Here is a 20,765-nt window from a genome sequence, read left to right as displayed (position 1 = left end):
ACACACACACACACACACACACACACACACACACACACACAGATGCAAACATCACACCTGTCTCAAGCACATTTTCGTATTCTTGTAATCAGTCATAAACATAATTGAACTCTAATAAGTTCAATAAGTGTAAATGTAAGGAGGGGTATCTCTATCTGTGCCCAGCCAGGGGGCCCTTTGTCACATGTCTGTCTGTGAGCATTTTCAGTTAGGCTACTCACAATCTGAGTTTGTGCATGAGCATCTTTGTGATGATGTGGCTGAACATGCCCAACTGCTATCCACAGTTATCCTACTTATGGTGTACAAATAGGCAACAAAACATTTAAAAAGTAGCCTAGGCCTATAGGTTGGTCCTAGATCTGTGCGTATATGATAGGATCCTCAAGGTGTCACTCAAGCTCCCGTTATGTCATTTGCATAAAGAGGAGAGTGGAGACTATAAATAACTAGTGGTTCAGTGAACGCATTCTTGGTCGGGGGTGTACTTCGTCGATGCTGTGTGGGACAAGAGAGCGAGCATCAGCTCAGAGGAAAGCAACATTCATCTAAAGCTGCCTGCATGTGAACAGACCCAACATCCGACATGACGTATAATTACTACAGATCAACTCCTCAGTCTTCCTACAAAAAAATGTTCGGCGGTGGCGGAGAGAGGGCCAGCAGCACGGCCAGGTCCGCCTACTCCAGCCGCCAGTTCTCTAGCCCGGTGCGCTCCTCCCGGGTCTCCTTCGGCCTCTCCTCCGCCCCGAGCTTGTACGCATCCAAAGCCCAGCGGGTCCGAAGCGGCGCCGCCATGCCTCGCCTGGCGTCCGAGAACTTATTGGACTTCTCCCTGTCCGACGCCATCAACACCGAGTTCAAAGCCAACCGCACCAACGAGAAAGTGCAGATGCAGTCCCTCAACGACCGCTTCGCTAACTACATCGACAAGGTGCGCTTCCTGGAGCAGCAGAACAAGATCCTCGCCGCGGAGCTCGAGCAGCTGCGGGGCAAAGGCACGTCCCGCGTCGGGGACCTGTACCAGGACGAGCTGCGGGAGCTGCGACGCCAGGTGGACCAGCTCACCAGCGACAAAGCCCGGGTGGAGGTGCACCGGGATAACCTGGCTGACGACATCGACAGGCTGAGAGAGAAGTAACTGTATATCAATGCGGGACCGCGGTGCCAATCTGTGCAACAATGTTATTACAGGAAGTCTTGCAACAGTATTTTTCTTTTGCTGTGTCTGTTAGATTAAATATTATCAACGAATGCATGCATGCATGCATGATAAATATATGTATAAACCTATTATAGCCTAGGCTACTGTAGCCTAACAGTTCTTCAGTTTCTAATTTAGTAAAAAAAAAAAAAAGACACTGTGTAATCTGAAATTGCACAGTATCTATTTTTATCTCAGGCACTTTTGAATTAAAGTCCCTGGAAACCAGAAATATTTTATTATTATTTAGCATTTTGAGTTCATCGCATCACATTTAAGTTTCTTTTTTCTTTTCCACTGAAAGGTTTGAATGAGACAGGAAGGGCAGACAGACAGAGCTGGGGGGAGAGAGAGAGAGAGAGAGAGAGAGAGGCCCTGCCAGATCTTAAAGTGGAGAAGTCCCAAGTGGCGGCTAAAATGCTTGGCTGTATTTTTATTCTTCTGTCATTGCAGGTTGCAAGATGAGATCGGCCAGCGGGAGGAGGCTGAGGCAACCATGCAGAGCTTCAGACAGGTATGATTGACCTTATAGGACAGTGTTATTATGCCTACTTCACATTGACAGTGGAAGGTGAAACTCCTTTTACAGTAATAGATAGGATGACTGACAGAGTGGAAGAGGATCTAATCAGGGACTGTCAGGACTCGCCATTCTCTCATTTTTCAATCTGGACCTTTGCACCCCAATCCCTAGAAGTCAACAGGAGGCAATGCTCCCAGGTGTGAGTGTGTCTGTACAGTATAGAACCCTCTCAAACTATTCCTACTTAAATACGGGGGAGAAAAAACCTCCAAATTGATGATGACTGGTGGGTGGTGGCCTCACAAAAATTAGATGAACTTTAAATTAGATTAACTTTGAGTTGTCTCCAAGACCCACACTTCAAATGGCCGTAACTGTCCCGTCCTCTCCGAGGTGTCCTCTATCTAATTATTGCCCATGAGCTGAGAAGAATGGAATGCACCCTTCTGATGCCACAACAGCAGATTCAAGCCAGGATCCAAAACAGCGCCAGAGCAGAACTGACCCGAACCCGGTACAAAAGGCCAAGTTGTGTCTGTTGAGTTAAATGAGGCTTGCAATGAGAGGAGACACTGAATGAGCTGGACGCTAGCACGACAGTGTGGGTCCAATGTGGTTATCAGAGCGAGAAGACAAGCCACACCATGTGATCTGCCTGTCTCATTTTGGACTCAACAGCCTAAAATCTCCCTCGTTCTGGTTCTGTCAGAGATCGTTCCTTACAATTGAGATTCATGGCAGAGTTTAGCCTGATATCATCAGACTGAATTGTTAACTCGTTACACGCCATTTCCTTCTTCAGCCTGACATTGTCTCCACTCGAACTGATTGGCATTGGGGAAATCCCCCAGGGGAATTCAATTAACCAATCACTAGAGACCAAAAAAACATCTCCCCTTTGAATTAACTGGTACTTTTAATCGATTTAAAACAGCCTAGATAGCAGCGTCTATCTCAGTTGCCATTGTTAAATAGGCGGTCCGACGCACTTGACAACGGCGTTAGTCTCAGCCGTTGCACTGTTTATTGACGCTGATCGGCGCTCATTGGACAAGTGTTTTTTTTGTTCAACTGAAGCTGTTCAGCTGTTGCATGTCACGATGCCAGAGCAGAAGCAGCCAACGCGTTGGGCGAATTTGAAGGTCTGGACCCAGGCAAGGCACATTTTAAAATGATGGTGAATCCTCAGTGTGTTCAAAACAGATAAATCCACCCCTTTTGAACTGACAATGCTACGCTAATAGTTGTGGATGGGTGTCAGCTGCAGTTAAATTCAATTTTCCAGATAGGCTCTTTTCAGGGCATGGAGTGAGTGATGCAGCGCGACCTTGTATATGAGTAGCAGGAAAGAAGTCCCTGTGGCCACAGTGGCACAGAGACAGCAGGCTGGACAGCAGTCAGGCAGACAGACCCGCCCCCGGGCCCCTGTGGGAAACTCTGCTGAATAGCCCACTTTGTTTTTGGCATTAGAGCAGGGCAAAGCTGCTTCGTTTGCTGATACCTCAATTACCAGCCAGCCAGCCAACGCCCCCACAAAGCTCACTGTTGTCGTGCCAGCGTGTGAGTAGAATAGAATACGATAGAGTAGAAAGAAACGGTATCATCCTCTTGCCTCTCACTGCAGTAGAGCTAAACAGACAACACACAATTATCTAATTAAACACAACAAAACACAGGCAGTAACATACACTAACAGCTTCCAGTATAAAAACAAAATCAATTTCTGTTGAAGAACTGTTAGAGATTTGGGTTAAAAAAAAGTTGGGTAATAGTCAGTAATAGTTAATGGGATAACGTAGCCTCTCTCTTGAATGCATTCCTTGTGGTTCTAGTCATTCTATTTCCTTCTTTTTTTAATCAAATTAATTACAACGGGGATGTCAATGATCACCCAGATTTTGCTGAGAATTTTGCCTAAAAAGAAGGAGAGACAGGCAGACAATACAGTTTAATTTACTTGTTTGAACTTGAAGTATCCTTAGGCACTATTTAGAAGAGCCTGTCCTGCTGATCTGCCAGTAGGAGGCAGTGTGGCCTGAAAGATGCTGCATTGTAGGCAGCATACAGAATCAGGAGAAAATACCCCGTCCTCTGTTGACTCTGACACTTGTCATGTGTCTACAATTGGTTTATATTGGATGCATGTGTTCATGACCTTGCCGCACTCACAGTCGGTCCTTGTGTGTGTGTGCATGGTTGTGTGTGTGTTTGAGTGTGGGTGTGTGTGTGTTTGAGTGTGTGTCGGGGCCTCTGTGCGAGTGTTTGACTGTTTGTGTGTCATTGCACACGCACATCACCTTCACAAGTCATCCTATTAAGAGTCAGTCTCATGGCACAGGACGTGGATAATGCTGCACTTGCCAGACTGGACCTGGAACGGAAGGTCGAGTCACTCCAGGACGAAATCAACTTCATCAAGAAGCTGCATGATGAGGTAAGCTGCATGATGATGTAAGCTGTATGATGAGGTAAGAAGCTGCATGATGAGGTAAGCTGCATGATGAGGTAAGAAGCTGCATAATGATGTAAGCTGTATGATGAGGTAAGAAGCTGCATAATGATGTAAGCTGCATGATGAGGTAAGAAGCTGCATGATGAGGTAAGACGCTGTATGATGAGGTAAGAAGCTGCATGAGGTAAGAAGCTGCATAATGATGTAAGCTGTATGATGAGGTAAGAAGCTGCATAATGATGTAAGCTGTATGATGAGGTAAGAAGCTGCATGATGAGGTAAGACGCTGCATGATTATGTAAGCTGTATGATGAGGTAAGACGCTGCATGATTATGTAAGCTGTATGATGAGGTAAGAAGCTGCATAATGATGTAAGCTGTATGATGAGGTAAGAAGCTGCATAATGATGTAAGCTGTATGATGAGGTAAGAAGCTGCATGATGAGGTAAGCTGTATGATGAGGTAAGACGCTGCATGATTATGTAAGCTGTATGATGAGGTAAGACGCTGCATGATTATGTAAGCTGTATGATGAGGTAAGAAGCTGCATAATGATGTAAGCTGTATGATGAGGTAAGAAGCTGCATGATGAGGCAAGCTGTATGATGAGGTAAGAAGCTGCATAATGATGTAAGCTGTATGATGAGGTAAGACGCTGCATGATTATGTAAGCTGTATGATGAGGTAAGAAGCTGCATAATGATGTAAGCTGTATGATGAGGTAAGAAGCTGCATGATGAGGTAAGCTGTATGATGAGGTAAGACGCTGCATGAGTATGTAAGCTGTATGATGAGGTAAGACGCTGCATGATTATGTAAGCTGTATGATGAGGTAAGACGCTGCATAATGATGTAAGCTGTATGATGAGGTAAGAAGCTGCATGATGAGGTAAGCTGTATGATGAGGTAAGACGCTGCATGATTATGTAAGCTGTATGATGAGGTAAGAAGCTGCATAATGATGTAAGCTGTATGATGAGGTAAGAAGCTGCATGATGAGGTAAGCTGTATGATGAGGTAAGACGCTGCATGATTATGTAAGCTGTATGATGAGGTAAGACGCTGCATGATTATGTAAGCTGTATGATGAGGTAAGAAGCTGCATGATTATGTAAGCTGTATGATGAGGTAAGACGCTGCATGATTATGTAAGCTGTATGATGAGGTAAGAAGCTGCATGATGAGGTGAGCATCCTTGTCTTTGAAGGTGACACAGTCTACTGCAGAAGCACTGCATGTGCATTGCACAGTGAATTAAATACCCACACCCACATTGACATTAAAATATGGTCAAATAGTGGTTGCAAATATTTCATAGTGTTTGTTTTAACTTACCAGATGGGTGGGGCTTAGCATCACAACAATTTTGAAACTGTCAAGTTACAGACAAGTAAATGGATTTTAAAATACTTTCCTGTGACTGTGTCTAAATATTCTGGTACCCATATCATCCTTTATTGCAAATCCTCACCCAACTGGCACTTAAGTAGGTTTAAACAAGAATGAAAAGTATTTGCAAATCCATTTTGATCCAGAGTTGCCCCACATACCAGTTGTGTGTGTTCCCTTGCAGGAGATGCTGGAGCTGCAGAGCCAGGTCCAGGAACAGCATGTGCAGGTGGACATGGACGTGGCCAAGCCTGACCTGACGGCCGCTCTGAGGGACGTCCGCCTGCAGTACGAGAACCTGGCCTCCAAAAACATGCAAGAGTCTGATGACTGGTACAAGTCCAAGGTAAGGCTCTACTACAAAGACGCTATCTATTAGGCTTAAGACTATAAGACAAGACTAGGGAAGCCTAGTTAAGGCAGACCCGGACTGCTGCCGCTGCTGCTCAACACTCACGCATGCATGTTTCAACAAAGGGGAGTCAGTCAGTCAGTTAGCCCTTGAGACGGCAGCCCTCTCCCTCGGCCAGGAAGCACCTCTCTGCACACGGGCTGGGCGCAGTGAGCCAACCAGCAAGCATACAGTCCACAGCGCTGTATTTACATTATAGTGTGTTTGTAACATAGACTGTTATTGAAACGTGACCGGTACGTTTCAGATTTGTCCGGTAAAATCAATTCTTTAGCGGCCTGCTGTGTCTCCCTCTCCGCTCGGGACTCGGAGGCACTCCAGTCCCCTCGTCCCAGACCTTTCAACGGTCAAATGAAACTCCTCCAAACTCTATGTCCTGCCCAGAGCCATAGAGATATAAGAGTAATCTCCTTTCACTCCAACGGATTTTTTTTTTACCTGACAATAGTTCCCGGAAGTAAGGCTCTGGATTAAGCAGCGCGGTAGACTTGCAGCAGAATGGACCGTTTGTGATGTACTTTGAAATGGTGAGATGTTAAGAATCAAATGTGTGTATTATCAGCTTTATTTGATGCAATTCGTAACGTAACGTAATTCCTGGAACTATTCTCCGTACACACTATAGCTACGTGAGTCTCCATTGGCGTCACTCTCTCTTCAATCAATCTGGTCCTGCCTATATCTATGCTGTTTCTGCTGCCGCCAATAGCATCCCGCTGCAGAGCTCCAGCCTGCTGCTCAACACTCACACTGGCGTGTTTCAACGATGGGGAGTCAGTCAGTAAGCCCCTGAGACGTTTCTTGGCCGGCCCGTTCCGGGTCTGGCAAAAAGAAATTAGAAAAATATGGTTGAAATGAAATGAAAAACAAAAAAAATACTTTGAATGAATGATCCATGCTTGAATGACATTTTCTGAAGCAAGACAGCAATGAAGACAGCAAGCACATATATTTGAAATATAATTCAATTCAAATCAGCAGCCAATATTTCACATCCTGCAGGATTTTCCTTAAACCTATTCTAATCTACCTAACTTTAGTGTGGAGTTTGGTCAGAGTTTGCTCAGTGGGGACACAAGCTTCAATCTTGTCCATATTCAGCCTTTTAATAATTTACACTGCTGCCTCCCCCTCCCTTCAACCTCTGACTCATCGTTTATTGAGTGGCTGATGAATTTCACCCTCTCTCTCCATCTCTCTGTCTCTCCCTCCCTTTCTCTCTCTGTCTCTCCCTCCTCCTCTCTCCCTCCCTCTCTCTCTATCTGTCCCTCACTGATTGCCAGTTTGCTGATCTCACTGAGGCCGCTGCCCGGAATAATGAGGCCTTGAGAGTGACCAAGCAGGAGGCCAATGATTATAGACGCCAGGTTCAGGCACTCACCTGTGAAGTGGATGCCCTCAAAGGAACTGTGAGTATGCAACTTTACACCGACGCTGGAGTATGAAAGGTGCTGATGCGAGTTTAATGATGCTTTATCACGCATCCCTAGTAGGAAAGAGGCTAATGGAGCACAGAAAACAGTCAAAGACCATTTTTAGCTGTCTACTCATATGACTCCAGTGAGAATTGATTTTCACAGATCACAGAGCAAAAATAACTTTTTTTCCTTTCTTTTTTTTATCACATTTTGTCCCCTCTTGGCTGCCATCCAAGAATGAGTCCTTGGAGCGCCAGATGAGAGACATAGAGGATAACTTCTCCGTGGAGACGTCCGGTTACCAGGACAGCATTGTACGTCTGGAGGAGGACATTCACAACATGAAGGACGAGATGGCCCGCCACCTCCGTGAGTACCAGGACCTCCTCAATGTCAAGATGGCCCTGGACATCGAGATCGCCACCTACAGGAAGCTGCTGGAAGGAGAGGAGAGCAGGTGAGAACACACTTTGTTTATCACTGCTGAAACCCTCTAACCCAGTGGCATTTTCTAATAATAAGATTAATTATTTTTTACATTGAATAATAGGATTATATTGGTTTCATGGGATTAAAGGTCTTGAGACTTTCCCTACCCTTAAAGTACTATAAAGTGTTAAGTCAAAACAATGAAATCCACCAAAATAGACTTATAACCTCTTACTGTGACAACAATAATGTGAACCCGCTATGTCAAATCCCCTCTCCTGCTGAAGTAAAGAACAAGTGGTAGGATGGCTTTCGTGTGGTAATAAATTACACAAATATGCAGATATTAAACATTTTTGTGGCCAGGATGATTTTTTTTAATAGTTTAACATTCTCTTCCATTTGCAGAATCTCTACCCCACTGCCAAACTTCTCATCTCTGAACCTGAGAGGTACGATTGTTTTCTGTTTTTGTGTTTTTAACAGTGGGCAAGCCCACCCCCTTCCCTCTGAGGATGCGGAAGTGAATTGAAAAGCTGTAGTTCCTTCAATGGCCACTAGGTGTTGGGGGCAGTAGGCATTCGGCCCATGTTAAAATGCCCGACTTTGTAAGGGTTAGGGTTAGGGTTGGGGGGGGGGGTCAATTTTTATATAACTCACCCGTTTGGAGTAAAATAGATGATAGAAAAGGGGGTGATTGACAGATCGCCTGTCCAGTGACCACGCAGCTTGCCGATCACGGACCAATAGCAGGCGGAGCTGCGGCTCTGGGAAACTACCATCTCACGTGAGGTGCGGAAGGACTCAACCCATTCCCTCCCACTCTGCTGACGAGAAATTAAGATGGTGACACCCACCATTTGAACTCCGCCAGGAAAACTAAATTGAATGGGATAGATAGGTCCATATTATTTATGTCTATGGTTGTTATGTTAGCATATCAACAATCTTCAGTTAATACAGTACATTGTTGTTCCCTCTCACTTATGACCATAGATGCAATGATGGAATCCAGGCCTCCTCAATTTGAAAGCACAATGACCAAGAAGGTCCTCATCAAGACCATTGACACCAGGGATGGCGAGGTAGAATAAACTTGAACAGTGGCGCCGGCAGCCGTCATCCTGTATGCACTAATCGTCACTAATTGACACTGATGTTTTTCCCTGTGCGGAACCATTCCTGCACTGCTGCTGCACCACTGAGGTGCTTGTGCTTGTGCTTGTGCTTGTACTTGTGCTTGTGCGTACAGTGAAATAGAATTCTGCTGGCGCCACTGAACCTGAAGTCGTTTTCAATCAATGGAGCAATCATCTAAAAATGTCTGAGCCTAAATACAGAGGACTGCTCATCACATAAGCTCTCACCCCTACATCTTGTTCAGGTGATCAACGAGTCAACGCAGAACCACGAGGACTCGGACTGATCTCTTCATCTTTGCCAAACGACCTGCAACAGAAATGCATTTCCGTGGGGCAATAAGCAAGCACACCAACCGACAAATACAAAACAAACTGCGGTAACACTTTATAATAACTGCACACTATTAAGCATTAGTTAAGTATTAATACTTATTAATACTTAATTCATCATTTATAAAGCATTGTTCATAAATGACTAAGCATTAGTAAGTAATTAATAAACAAGTTATAAATGTTTTATTCCTGATTGTGATCTACTAATCTAATCTATAACCCCCTATGCACGCCCCATGTAATTAAAGTAGTTTGTAGTTGTTAGTTAAGTATTTTGTGTGACCTCATCTAAAGTGAGGGCTATCTATGCCTTACAAAGCATTTATAAATGAGATTCAATACAATCGTTAAATACATTATATCAGCTTATTAATCAGGAATAAGATGTATAACTGTGTTTATGAATTACTTCCTAATGCTTAGTAGTATTTATGAACAATGCTTTATAAATGATGAATTAAGTATTTACTAATACTTAACTAATGCTTAATAGTGCACAGTTATTATAAAGTCTTACTCAAACTGCTTCAAAAAGTGCCTTTATTATGTGATGATCCTCTAAGTGTATTAGTTGAGTCATGGTTGAGACTGAATGTATTTTGCTTCATCTTCTGCTGAAAGTATTATCCTTTGTCACATTTGTTTAGGCAGAATTATGAAATCACCACAACATGGAAATCCTTATTGAGGTCTATAAAAATCTTTCTTTGTAACCAAAATAGTATTTTTGATTGATACAGCTTGCACACTCCCAATAAATCTGTATGCTACAAGATGTCACAGTTGCCTGTCAGCAGCAATAAACCCTAAGACAGTAAGTCAACATTGTGGACTAGGAGTAATACTTTAAGGCAAAGAACGACCATATGCGAAAACCATTTTTCAGTTGTAAGCAGAATTTAAATCGCTTAAGTGGTACATTCACTGTATTTACCTTTGCAAGTATTTTAATTTTGTATCCAGTCTTTAACACATCTAATTGCTGAAACGTGATTTTTTTTTAATCAAATTGATGAATCAATGAAATTGGACTAAACAGATGATCTAATCCCACTGGCAGGGGTGGTGATATTTTTCATGGTTGAAGAAACAAGATAATGAAAACAAGATTTATTGGGCTTAATAGGATAGATTTTTTTTTTTTTTTTTTGCAGTAGAGATAATGATTTCTGTTATTTAGACCGATTTAGTTGACACAGGGAAAATATTACAGAATGTGATTAAGCAGTGTGCTTGCGTAACTGCATGTCCATCAAGTATAGGCTAATAATGACAATGACAGTAACATTACTTTATTAATCCATGTGGAATTCTCTTTCATTTAGGAGGTCAGAGGTTCAGCCACAGAACATTGACTGGAGCAGATGTGATCAGTGACTTGCTCAAAGACACTTCAGCAGGATTGTCTATGGGGGCTTGAACCCGGTTCTCTGACTGTAGCCTATATAGAACAATCTCCCATGTCACTATGTGGTAATCTGCTGCCCTTAAAAGTTAACCAGCCTATAGAATCTCTAGGCCAGTCGTTCTCAATTTGTAGTATGGATACCACCGGTACGGGGCTCACCTCCCTCTCATGCTTTGATACTGTATGGTCATAGGCGGATTATGACATGACAGGCCCCCTGGCTTGGATGCAGTGCAGGTACACTCAATTAAATCACAATAACCCTCTAATTGTCCATAAACTTGGGGATGGGGGGATGGGGCCCTAAGCCACTGTAACATCTCCACACATCCCCCCACCAGTTGAAAAAACTGGTGTTGGACTAAAAGAGACTCAAAGTAAAGAAAGGAATGTCCGCATCAGTATATTGAATAAGTAGCCTATTTAGTCTTTCGTAGCGTACGTACAGTTATTATAAAGTGTTCCCGAAAAATATTGTTTCTCAGTAGTAAGGCACTAGTGAGAAATACAGCAATGAGTGAACAGTGTGACCACATGCCCTGCTCTCCCCTACATAAAGAAATCTTATTTAACCATTCGACTTCCTGTGTAATGCCTTGTCACTACTGTATACAAGTTTGACCATTAAGACACAGTCAGACAGTCTTTCCAAGCACCCCCAGCAAGCTGTTCAAGTAGCGCTATGGGGTAGCCTACACGTACCCCTGCATGGCCTACTGCCCTAAGGGATCAGTTTGTCCCAGGCAAGACACACGGTGGCCCTGTGTAGAGGCTCTGGGTTATGGGCCCCTGTTGAGAACCACTGCTCTAGGCTGATCTTCCAGTTTCTGACCAGTCATCATTAGACTGCTTCACTTGAGTTAGGCCTAATTTGGTGGATCTATCTACATCCCTGCAGGAAGAAAACCCCAACAATATTCGACCCAAAATTGAAATGATTACAATTTCTTGATGTTATCGAAAGTGATATCAAAATGTTGTCTAATATGCTCAAAATAATGAAATCTAATGTGACACTGATAGGCTATACTGTAATAAAAGTAAGAAGCTGGTTTTCATCAGAATATCCATAGAGGAGGATTATGCAAACATGGTTTACACAAGAAAGGAGAAATTCCTCTGAATTCACGGAGAAACATGCTGTCTTTGACTGCCATCTGTTGGTGGTTGAAGACGCCACTGGACAATCCCATTCACACATTTACTTCACATTTTAATTTCCCCAATCTCATTATACCATGTTTATCGCTCCCTCAAAATATTCCCGACACAGCTGCACTTTAAAAAATATAAATACGGGGAAGATGATTTCACATATACGTTTATTCCCATCATTCAATGCCCTCCTTGCATTTCTGATCATTAATAATCCGGGATACTTGCCAGGTAATTAGTCTCGCTTGTTTTCGCTGGCCTACCCCGAGAGAGACATCTGTTTTGTCAAGAGAGCAACTTTCTCCATGATGTGACGTCTCTTGTAGGAAACAGAAATCGAGGGAGATGCAGACATGATTCGCTCAAACTATTCCGCTTCCGCCCACGTCTTGATATCTAACCTGTTAATTAATTTAGCTCAAAATGAAGTTTCGGCTATTTTCGAAAGCTGCAGTGTGTGAATTACAGAAGAGGGTAGTGTGTTACCTGAGGTGATTGGTACGAAACTGGAGCCACATTTCTACAAATTTAGCCTAAAATGAAGGATAATTCCAAACACATTGCCAGCGGCTTATAGGCTTTGAACCTCGTGGTGATGGGCTCTGTGACCTCCGCCTTGACCAGGACTCGGAACGCGCTGGTGAAGGTGGGCTCAGAGCCGGTGGAGCGGGAGGAGCCTGACCCGGAGAGGAGCCAGTCCGCTCCGGGGCCAGAATCGGACCGGGACCGGGCCAAGAGGAAAAGCGCACGCTTTAACGTCGCTCCCAGCCCACCCGGACGGCAGAGTACGCGCCAGTCGCTGTCCGAGGTGCTGAACGCACAGGATGGAGAGGACCGAGCCAAACTCACTTCTCCCGAGCGTCCACTGAGCGGTACGTCCTGCACAGAGCTCACTACCCTCCATTTTCATTTGCTGAATACAGATTTACTCTTTTCTTTTCTTTTCTTTTCTTTCCCCCCAGTCATGCACGAATAACATCACTGGTCCACAACAAAAATGTTTAGCCTACTACAGCAGGGGTGTCCAAACTTTTTTGAACGGGGGCCAGATTAGATCATGTAAAATTACCAGGGCTTGCCAGCTGCTTCTCGCATCCTATGGATTATAAAAAATAAAAAGGAAAATCACATACAACACAATTGTACTCTAAGGATTTTGTTTACCATCTGAAAACATTAGTTCTGCCTGTGTTGTTCCTACTTGGTGCTTGTCTACAAACTGTATGTAGTGCTGTCATCATTAGGTGAACCGAAAAATTTTGAACTTGAACTTGCTTGATTTGATTAATATTTTGAGAGACAAGCAAGCAAGGGCCATTTAAGATCGGTCAAAGGGCCCCATCTGGCCCCCGGGCCGGACTTTGGACATGCCTGGCCTACAGTTTTCGGATAGGCGGCCTATGTGAGATCATGTGCAAAATAGGCTCAAATCAGTAGGCTATTGTTTTTCGGTGAAGTTCAAGTAAAAGTAGAAATACCACCATAGAAAGTAGCTACTCTGTTACAAGTAAAAGTCCTGCATTCAAAATGTTACTTTAGGCCACTGCGTCTTAATGAAAACTGATTTGTGTCTTTGGTTGGAAGTCATGTTGAAAGTTTTGAATTAATGCTAAAATATGTTTACGGATATAGCTGGCCTGTCAGTGTGTCTATCTTGCACTGGCACATATTGGACTGACTCATCACACCACAAGTAAGAGTTCTTCTTTAACAGAATAAGATATGAAAAGCAAAAGCCACATCCTAGCTTTCTCGACTTTGGGACCTTGGCAGCCACCTGTAGCCTGAATACACCTCTCCTGTTAGATGCACTGCACATTTCTGTGTTTAGTTAATTTAGTTGAGAGAGACTCGTCGCATCAGAGGAATATTGTGAATATGCTGTAAAAAAGAAAGATAGCCTATTCAGTGAATGCTGAGCTCTTTGAAGACCAGCCTCAATGCAACATATCTCCACACCAAAGTATCTGTTTGATGTCGAGTAAAAGTGTCCCCCTGCCTGAACTAAGAAACACTCACATTCAAGAGAAAATAACAAGAGTCCTATTCATTTTTTATTCATTATGAACGAAGGGTTGTGGTTTTCTTTTCTATAAGAGATACCTTGCACTACAGTTTAATGATTCTGTTTGCAGTAATACCCGTCATCAGGTCTGTGTCAGGCTGTCCAAGCTAGCCTAGTGTAGCCTAGTTTCTGTGGCAATTCACTTCAACCATCTTGCATATTTACTCATCAAATTCATATAATGTCTTGTGAACATTTCATCCTTTTTCTTACTCTATGCCCCCTCTATTCCATCCAGTTCTCCTTCTCCATCACTGCCGGCTGTATATCTCCAACTCCCTTGCATGTGTGTCCCAGTGGAAAAGATCAGTCCCTGCCTAGCTCCTAAAATACCACCTGTGGCGTTTCCATGACCGTGTGACAGTGAGGACTCATGTTGAGTTTCCTCCCCGCTCCCCAGTGAGGCGAGGAGTCTCCCACTGCTTCACACAAAGCGGGTCTGCGTAATGTCACACTGTCCCAGGTGTAGAGGTTTCATTGGCTCTGACGTCAGCGTCCCACTCCCTGTTATTCCTCAATAGAGCACCGCAGGGAGGATGTATTTTTGTCGGCCAAACCGGAAGTTAGCATCGTGCTTGGTGCCCTCATCTGGAGGTCAATGGGATTTTTGCATGGGGATTTTGGTTAGATGCCTGAAACAAGGGCCCTGTTCCAATACCCATACTTGTACTTCTTTCTTGTAGTATGTACTGCCGCTGCCCTCACAAAGTATGGATTGTAGTGTGCAGCATGCATGCAAAATGCATACTATTGGGACACACTACATCTGTCGTCACGTGAGCTTCCTGAACTCCGACCTCTTGCTCACTTCCGCCGACGTCTGCAGCGCCGCATTTGAGTTTTTTTTTTTTTTTTTTTTATTCAATAAACAAAGTCTGGCAGTAACAAACAGTACATTATACAAAAAATTCAGACTAAACATTTACAAAATTGGAACAGACAATCAAATAAACAAAATAAAATAAATAAAGCAAAAACATTAAGTCAGAGATCTAAACAGGAATCAAGATATGCATGTTTTGGTACACACCATGCTTGTTTGGTTTTAACCTATGTCAAGGCTTTCTTAAAGTTAATTATCTCATTCATGAACACGCAGCTCAGTCAGTGCGACGTAACTCCAGTAGGTGGCGGTAATGCACAAAAAGTTGTTTGCCAACCGCCATAAAACATTAGAAGAAGAAGAACTTCCTGCTGCGCAAAGGATTGTGGGGAAGTTTGGCTGAAGCAGCATGCATCGATGCATACTCTGAAATAGGAGCTGATGTAGTACAACATCCTGGTACTCTTGGCATACTGCATCTGACATACTATGTATTGGGACATACTAAATCTTTTTTTGCCTACTAAATAGTATGGAAGTATGGGTATTGGAACGGGGCCAAGGTCTGTGGTTAACAAAAGTGAACGACACTAACAACCTTTGTGTTCAGCAAGATAGTCTTATACAAACGAACACCACTTTTTAAGATTTTTGAAGCATGAATGTGAACAAATCTTGATTTTCAGAAAATGCTTCCAAAATCCTAAAAGTGGTGTTAATTTCGGAAGAGTATCTTGCTGAACACAAAAGTCACAGTTTCATAAGCTTTTGTTAACCTGATTTCAAACATCTAACCAAAGTCCCCATACAAAAAACCCATTGACCTCCAGACGAGGGAACCAACTCCTTGGCGTCACTCTATTAGGTCTAGAAGAAGTTACTGTATGAAGTGAAGAGATTGCACTGCAGCTGAGTGGTGAGAGAGACCAGCTATCTACCATTTGTTAAGACACTTTATATGGCTCTGATTTGAGCTCTGCCATGCCAAGGCAGACCACTCTCCCAAGTTCAAGAAGTTCCACTGAAATCCCCCTCGCCCCCATATATTTAGGGATGCACCGATATGAAACTTTTTGAACCGATATTTACGTTGCTCTTATGGCCCATAACCGATATTTACCGATGTCGATATGACCTGTATAAAAACAAGTTTAGACGATAATTACATTTTGTAGGCTACATAATTAAAAGCACACTGGATTTTGAAAAAGTAACGTCTTTATTTGCAAAACATTTGGAAAAGCTCATAAATCATAGATTTACCACATTGTTTCCTCTCAATATGAAATCTTTGGCCGATTAACATTGCTGTTAATTTGCTCACTGGACTAACACCGATATATAAAAAAATGACTAACATCGGCCCATATCGATATTTTTGCCGATATATCATAAATCCCCATGTTTAAGATGGATGAATCACATTCAATTCTGCTATGGCTCTTTTTTGACTGACCACAAGGGATGGATAGTGTAGCAGCAGCTTTATGGGAGTTTGTCGTGTTATCTTGAAAATATGAGTCCGGTGTAAATATAGGCCACTGAAGAGATTCTGTAATGACAGTGATGTTGAAGAGCTGCAATCACCCTGGCGTTGATTGTGTTCCTGGCACAGGAACTGGGTCATCTTCAAAGGGTTTCCTGGTGTACAAGATGCTGGAGTCACACTCCTATGGTCAAAATGAGTCAAGGTAACACTGTATTTTGGTTAATCCAACCTAGAGAGAGTATTTGTAACATTTCAACAGGTTATTAGTTGACATTCAATAATTCAACTGTTTAATAGATGTTTAACAGATTATAGAGCAAGGGTGAGCAATTATCTTTTCCTGGGGGGCCGCATGAGAAACCCAGATTGTTGCCGGGGGGCAAATTTCTTTTTTGTCATGCTGTAACCTCAAATTTTTATCACTAGATGAAATTATAGAGAACATACTGCAGTACACTTATTTTTCAGCATTTATTATATCGAAAATCACTCCAAACAGCCAATTTAGGTCATCTCATTCATTTGAATGATAGCACAGGCACAGCAGAGGTTGTGTTCAAGGCTACAGTATGACACATTATTGAGGGGAAAGGTCTCATCAGACCATCGATCTTGCAGGAAGAAATCGCACAGACTCTGTGTCTTCACTGGAAGCAGATTTGGTAGAGCTTATATTACTTTAATAGAGGCTGACGGATATTACTGTCAACTTTCTTCCTTTTGATGGGCACAAGTCATGATTTACTGAATTACCAGATTTTTTTTGTATAATCATCCCCCATGGTGAATATTCTGGTGCTGGCGTAGGAGTCGTTCCAATGCGGTGTGCCCTCAATGACCAGCGTGCTATAATTTGCACAGACTTCCCACCCTATTTGTGGGATGTATTTCATGAAAAGGGCAGGGTTGCTGTGTTTTTCTGACCCAGTCCAAATAACAGTGATTAACTCCTTGGTCTGTCGGAAAGCAGAGCGTCTGGGTGTGAAAGATGCTCGCTTCTAGTCAAAACAGTCTAAGCTCGTCTGCTCCGCTGACCCTACACACTCATCTGACTGGTTTTGCCTCTTTGATCAAGCACCATGCTGTTGAAATAGTCATTAGCTTACCGTGTGCAGCATAGCCCAACCGAGACATCCCCTCCCCTCCATCCCCTTTGTTCAGGATGTTTGTTGACATGACAGTTCATGGAGCACTGTTTTGTCAGCTCACCTCCTCGTTAGCAACACAGGCTAACATTAGCCTTAAAGGTGTCTCTAATGAGTATTTAGCAGGGGAAAAAGGCAAGCTCCCCGGCTCCCTGTGTGTCTCTTAATTACACGGCCGTGTCACTGTGGTAACAGCGGTGCTGGGACAGACAGTTCAGAGCCTTTCCATAGTCTCGGGGAGACCTTTTAATGAGCTTGTTTTTCCACTCTGATTGAGTCCTTGTTGTCTTGATCGTGATGTGCTACTGGGATGGATCACACAATCATAATGTCCCAATGCTGTTGGGACGGATCACACAATAAACACCCAGTCAAATCTCCATCTGTCAGCCTGTACATGAGAAAGGTAATACGCCTATATATTTTTGGACACTTGTTCCAGTGATGTTCTATACAAATCGAATTAGTCCAAGACAAAGCTTGAATATAAATATATGCACTAGCTACTGCTACTGATAGACATGGAATTCTTAACAAATAGCAAACGGCTATTTCTGGTACCCAAAGTTCTTCACCTCCCGTATCTTTGCAAGTAGAGTGTGTGTTGGTCACCACCTGTGCCGGTGTTTGATGGCCAGATCAAAGGTTGACAGTGACACCCTCAGTGGATGTTAATAGCAAGCAGGTGTGTTTTTGTGCTACCGATGCACTGTAGTGTTGACAAGAAATGAACACAGGTGTGGTTCAAAATACAAACAGATATAGGTAAAGTAAAGGTAAAGTCCCAACGATTGTCACACACCTGAGTGTGTGAAATTTGTTCTCCGCATTTGACCCATCCCCTGCAGGAGCGGTGAGCAGCAGCACTGCTGCGCTCGGGAATCATTTGGTGATTAACCGCCCAATTCCAACCCTTTGATGCTGAGTGCCAAGCAGGGAGGCAATGGGTCCCATTTTATAGTATTTGGTATGACTCGGCGGGGATCGAACTCACGGCCTCCCAGTCTCAGGGCGGACACTCAAAGCACAAGACCACTGGAGCTGGTTTCCCCCCCATTAAGGGGGGGAAATCACTACCTGAAGGATACATTCGAATCTGCAAATATCCCTCAGAAAGTGCCATATACAGTATATACTGCAATTCTTTGTGCTATTAATTGTATTATAATATTGTATATTATTAAACTGTGCATTTGTAAGCATGTGTCTCAACTACAGTTTTCCCAAAGCATATCATTAGTGTCTATATGACAGAAAGCTATGTGTGAAAATGGAAAGTTTTGGTCTCAAAGCTTTGATCCTTTTTTTTTAATACATATATACTTGACACTTGAGATATCTGGATCTGTTGCTGAGGCCTGCCAAAGATCAATGATTTCTGTCTCTATTGCAATATACTGTAGCAGAGAGTACAGACTGTACATTTGTAGGTGTAGATAATAGATGCTGAAAATAACTGCGTCTAGCACACTGTAAACATCACAGCATAATGAGTGCTGCTTGGCATTTAACCCCTTGCCGTCCACAGCGAACCGTATGCAATCTTCACAAAGTGTCTGAACGCTCTCGCCGTTGCCATAGTGACGGTGACGTGGGCCTGCTAATGACCCTTGAAAGAAATGGATCTTGAAAAGGATGCCACAGACGTATGGCCACACGGTACATCTCCCCTATACGAGCTGCAGCTCTATTAGTGCAGTTTGAATGAAAGGCTTTGCACCATCAGAACCACAGCTTTAAGCAGCACACTTTTGTGTCTCTTGCTCGTGATGCGTTTGTGACTCTTTGAGATTGAAGGTAATGAAGGTGCCGTGTATCGGCAGCTCCCAATTACTGCTTGCACAATGAAAAAAGGCACAGTGGAGCCAGGTGTTACTTAACAAAGTGAATTAGATTTGTCCAATTTGTCTTGATCAGATGGCACTGACCCGCAGCAATCTCCTCTTAATTGCCACTTTTAGCTTCTGGTCACTAAACTGAGCTGAGTCAAATGTTTCCCCACTATGTTGGAAATAACTTATCGCTCACACTGCTGTGATTGAGGGGAGGCTATTAACGCCGTGTGACCGACGGTGCGGTTTTACGTCGTGTCCTGTGGCGACGGGTAGAGATTCGAATGACAGAATTGGAAGAAAGTGAGAACAGTGTAGCAGTCTGAGTAGGCAAAGAAAACAAAAGAAGAAGCTGTCAGTGCCTATAAATAACCACAAAAGATCCTCCACATTATAGACCATTCATCATGTAGCATTCTGCAATAACATATAGGACAAATCAGAATGTTCTTAAACAACCAGTTTGGCGATACTTCCGGCTGTATAACTCACACCGGTCGGTCGTTTTAAGCAGCGGTTCATGGTCAAATCATGCCCTCTTTGAACTCCAACTATTCCTTCCTACTTTAAGCTAGAAACTCCATTCAAACTTTAAACAGGTCACCACTTTTAGTACGTTTGATACTTTTGTCAATCATTATAATCGGATCCTCCAGGCTCTACTTTCTTTTATACTAAATTCATTTTCCCACTGTGACAGTTCACACAACTTTAACACGATATACATCTATTATACTGTAAATCAACCCCTTTGGCTAATTCTGCTCTCACTCATAATGTCAAACTATAAGCGATGCGTTTCGTGCAAATCCGTTCATAACTTTTCGAGATACCCTGAGGACAAACAGACAGACAGACAGACAGGGGCGAAAACAGGACCTCCAGGCCAACTCCGTTGGCGGAGGTAATTATGCACTGACACAGCAGTGCACTGCACTACAGCCTACACTGCCTCTCCAGCAGAGAGCCACCATGGAGCAGCCACTCCATGTTGCACAGCAAATGTAGGGACTTTTCTAAGTGCTGCATTTGAATTGGAGGGTGGGGACAGTGGGGCAAGGAGAGCATTCAGCAGATAGCTAGTGTTCATACTGTACCTCACAGGGAAATTAAATTACATGTGGAGTCATATCTAACAAGAGAATCATATCCCTGTGACTCAAGTGGATTCTGGTGTAATTGGATAGATCTCCTGATTGTGATCTTTTGTCCTCGCTCCTCTTATTAACTGTTCCATTACGGAGAAGTCATCCGTAAATGATGTCCCATGCATGTATTTGATGGCATATGATCCAGCAATTGTGTTGCATCAATTAATCAATTTGTTTATTGATTAAATTGTGGATTTTGCGAGTGCTGTGCTAATTAGTGCATTGCTATTACAATGCATATTTCTGTTGGTACAGTTAGGTGTTGCCATTGAGAGTTGTTGCGCACTGGAAAGCAACACACCATCAGGAGTGTTTACTGTGGTCTTACCCGGCCCGACAGTGCTTCTAAATCCCCCGTCTACGCTGTCAAGACCTTAGGAAATCTGATGTGCTA

At 43.2% G+C, this 20,765-nt stretch overlaps 1 protein-coding gene across 1 annotated transcript; it reads left to right on the top strand.

Moving 5' to 3' along the window:
- The first annotated feature begins 490 nt into the window (after positions 1 to 490).
- Positions 491 to 10,058, top strand: LOC310792086 (vimentin-like). The gene is made up of 9 exons (XM_083653797.1): positions 491 to 1,137; positions 1,658 to 1,718; positions 4,066 to 4,161; positions 5,754 to 5,915; positions 7,265 to 7,390; positions 7,636 to 7,856; positions 8,237 to 8,280; positions 8,825 to 8,913; positions 9,213 to 10,058. Exons 1-9 carry the CDS (start codon positions 587 to 589, stop codon positions 9,252 to 9,254), a joined length of 1,392 nt encoding a protein of 463 aa, XP_083509923.1. The 5' UTR covers positions 491 to 586; the 3' UTR covers positions 9,255 to 10,058.
- Positions 10,059 to 20,765: the final 10,707 nt, after the last annotated feature.

This window comes from Poromitra crassiceps, assembly GCF_964638095.1.
Source record: "Poromitra crassiceps genome assembly, chromosome: 17".
NCBI classification, from domain to species: Eukaryota; Metazoa; Chordata; class Actinopteri; order Beryciformes; family Melamphaidae; genus Poromitra; species Poromitra crassiceps.
Note: the sequence above shows the minus strand (reverse complement) of the source record. Positions and strands in the feature narration are given on the sequence as shown.

Excerpts from the sequence above, each read along its gene's own strand:
- LOC310792086 (XM_083653797.1), top strand. The coding sequence starts at position 587 with ATGACGTATAATTACTACAGATCAACTCCTCAGTCTTCCTACAAAAAA. Across the intron at positions 1,138-1,657 it reads ATCGACAGGCTGAGAGAGAA|GTTGCAAGATGAGATCGGCC; the intron begins GTAACTGTATAT and ends CTGTCATTGCAG. Across the intron at positions 5,916-7,264 it reads ATGACTGGTACAAGTCCAAG|TTTGCTGATCTCACTGAGGC; the intron begins GTAAGGCTCTAC and ends ACTGATTGCCAG.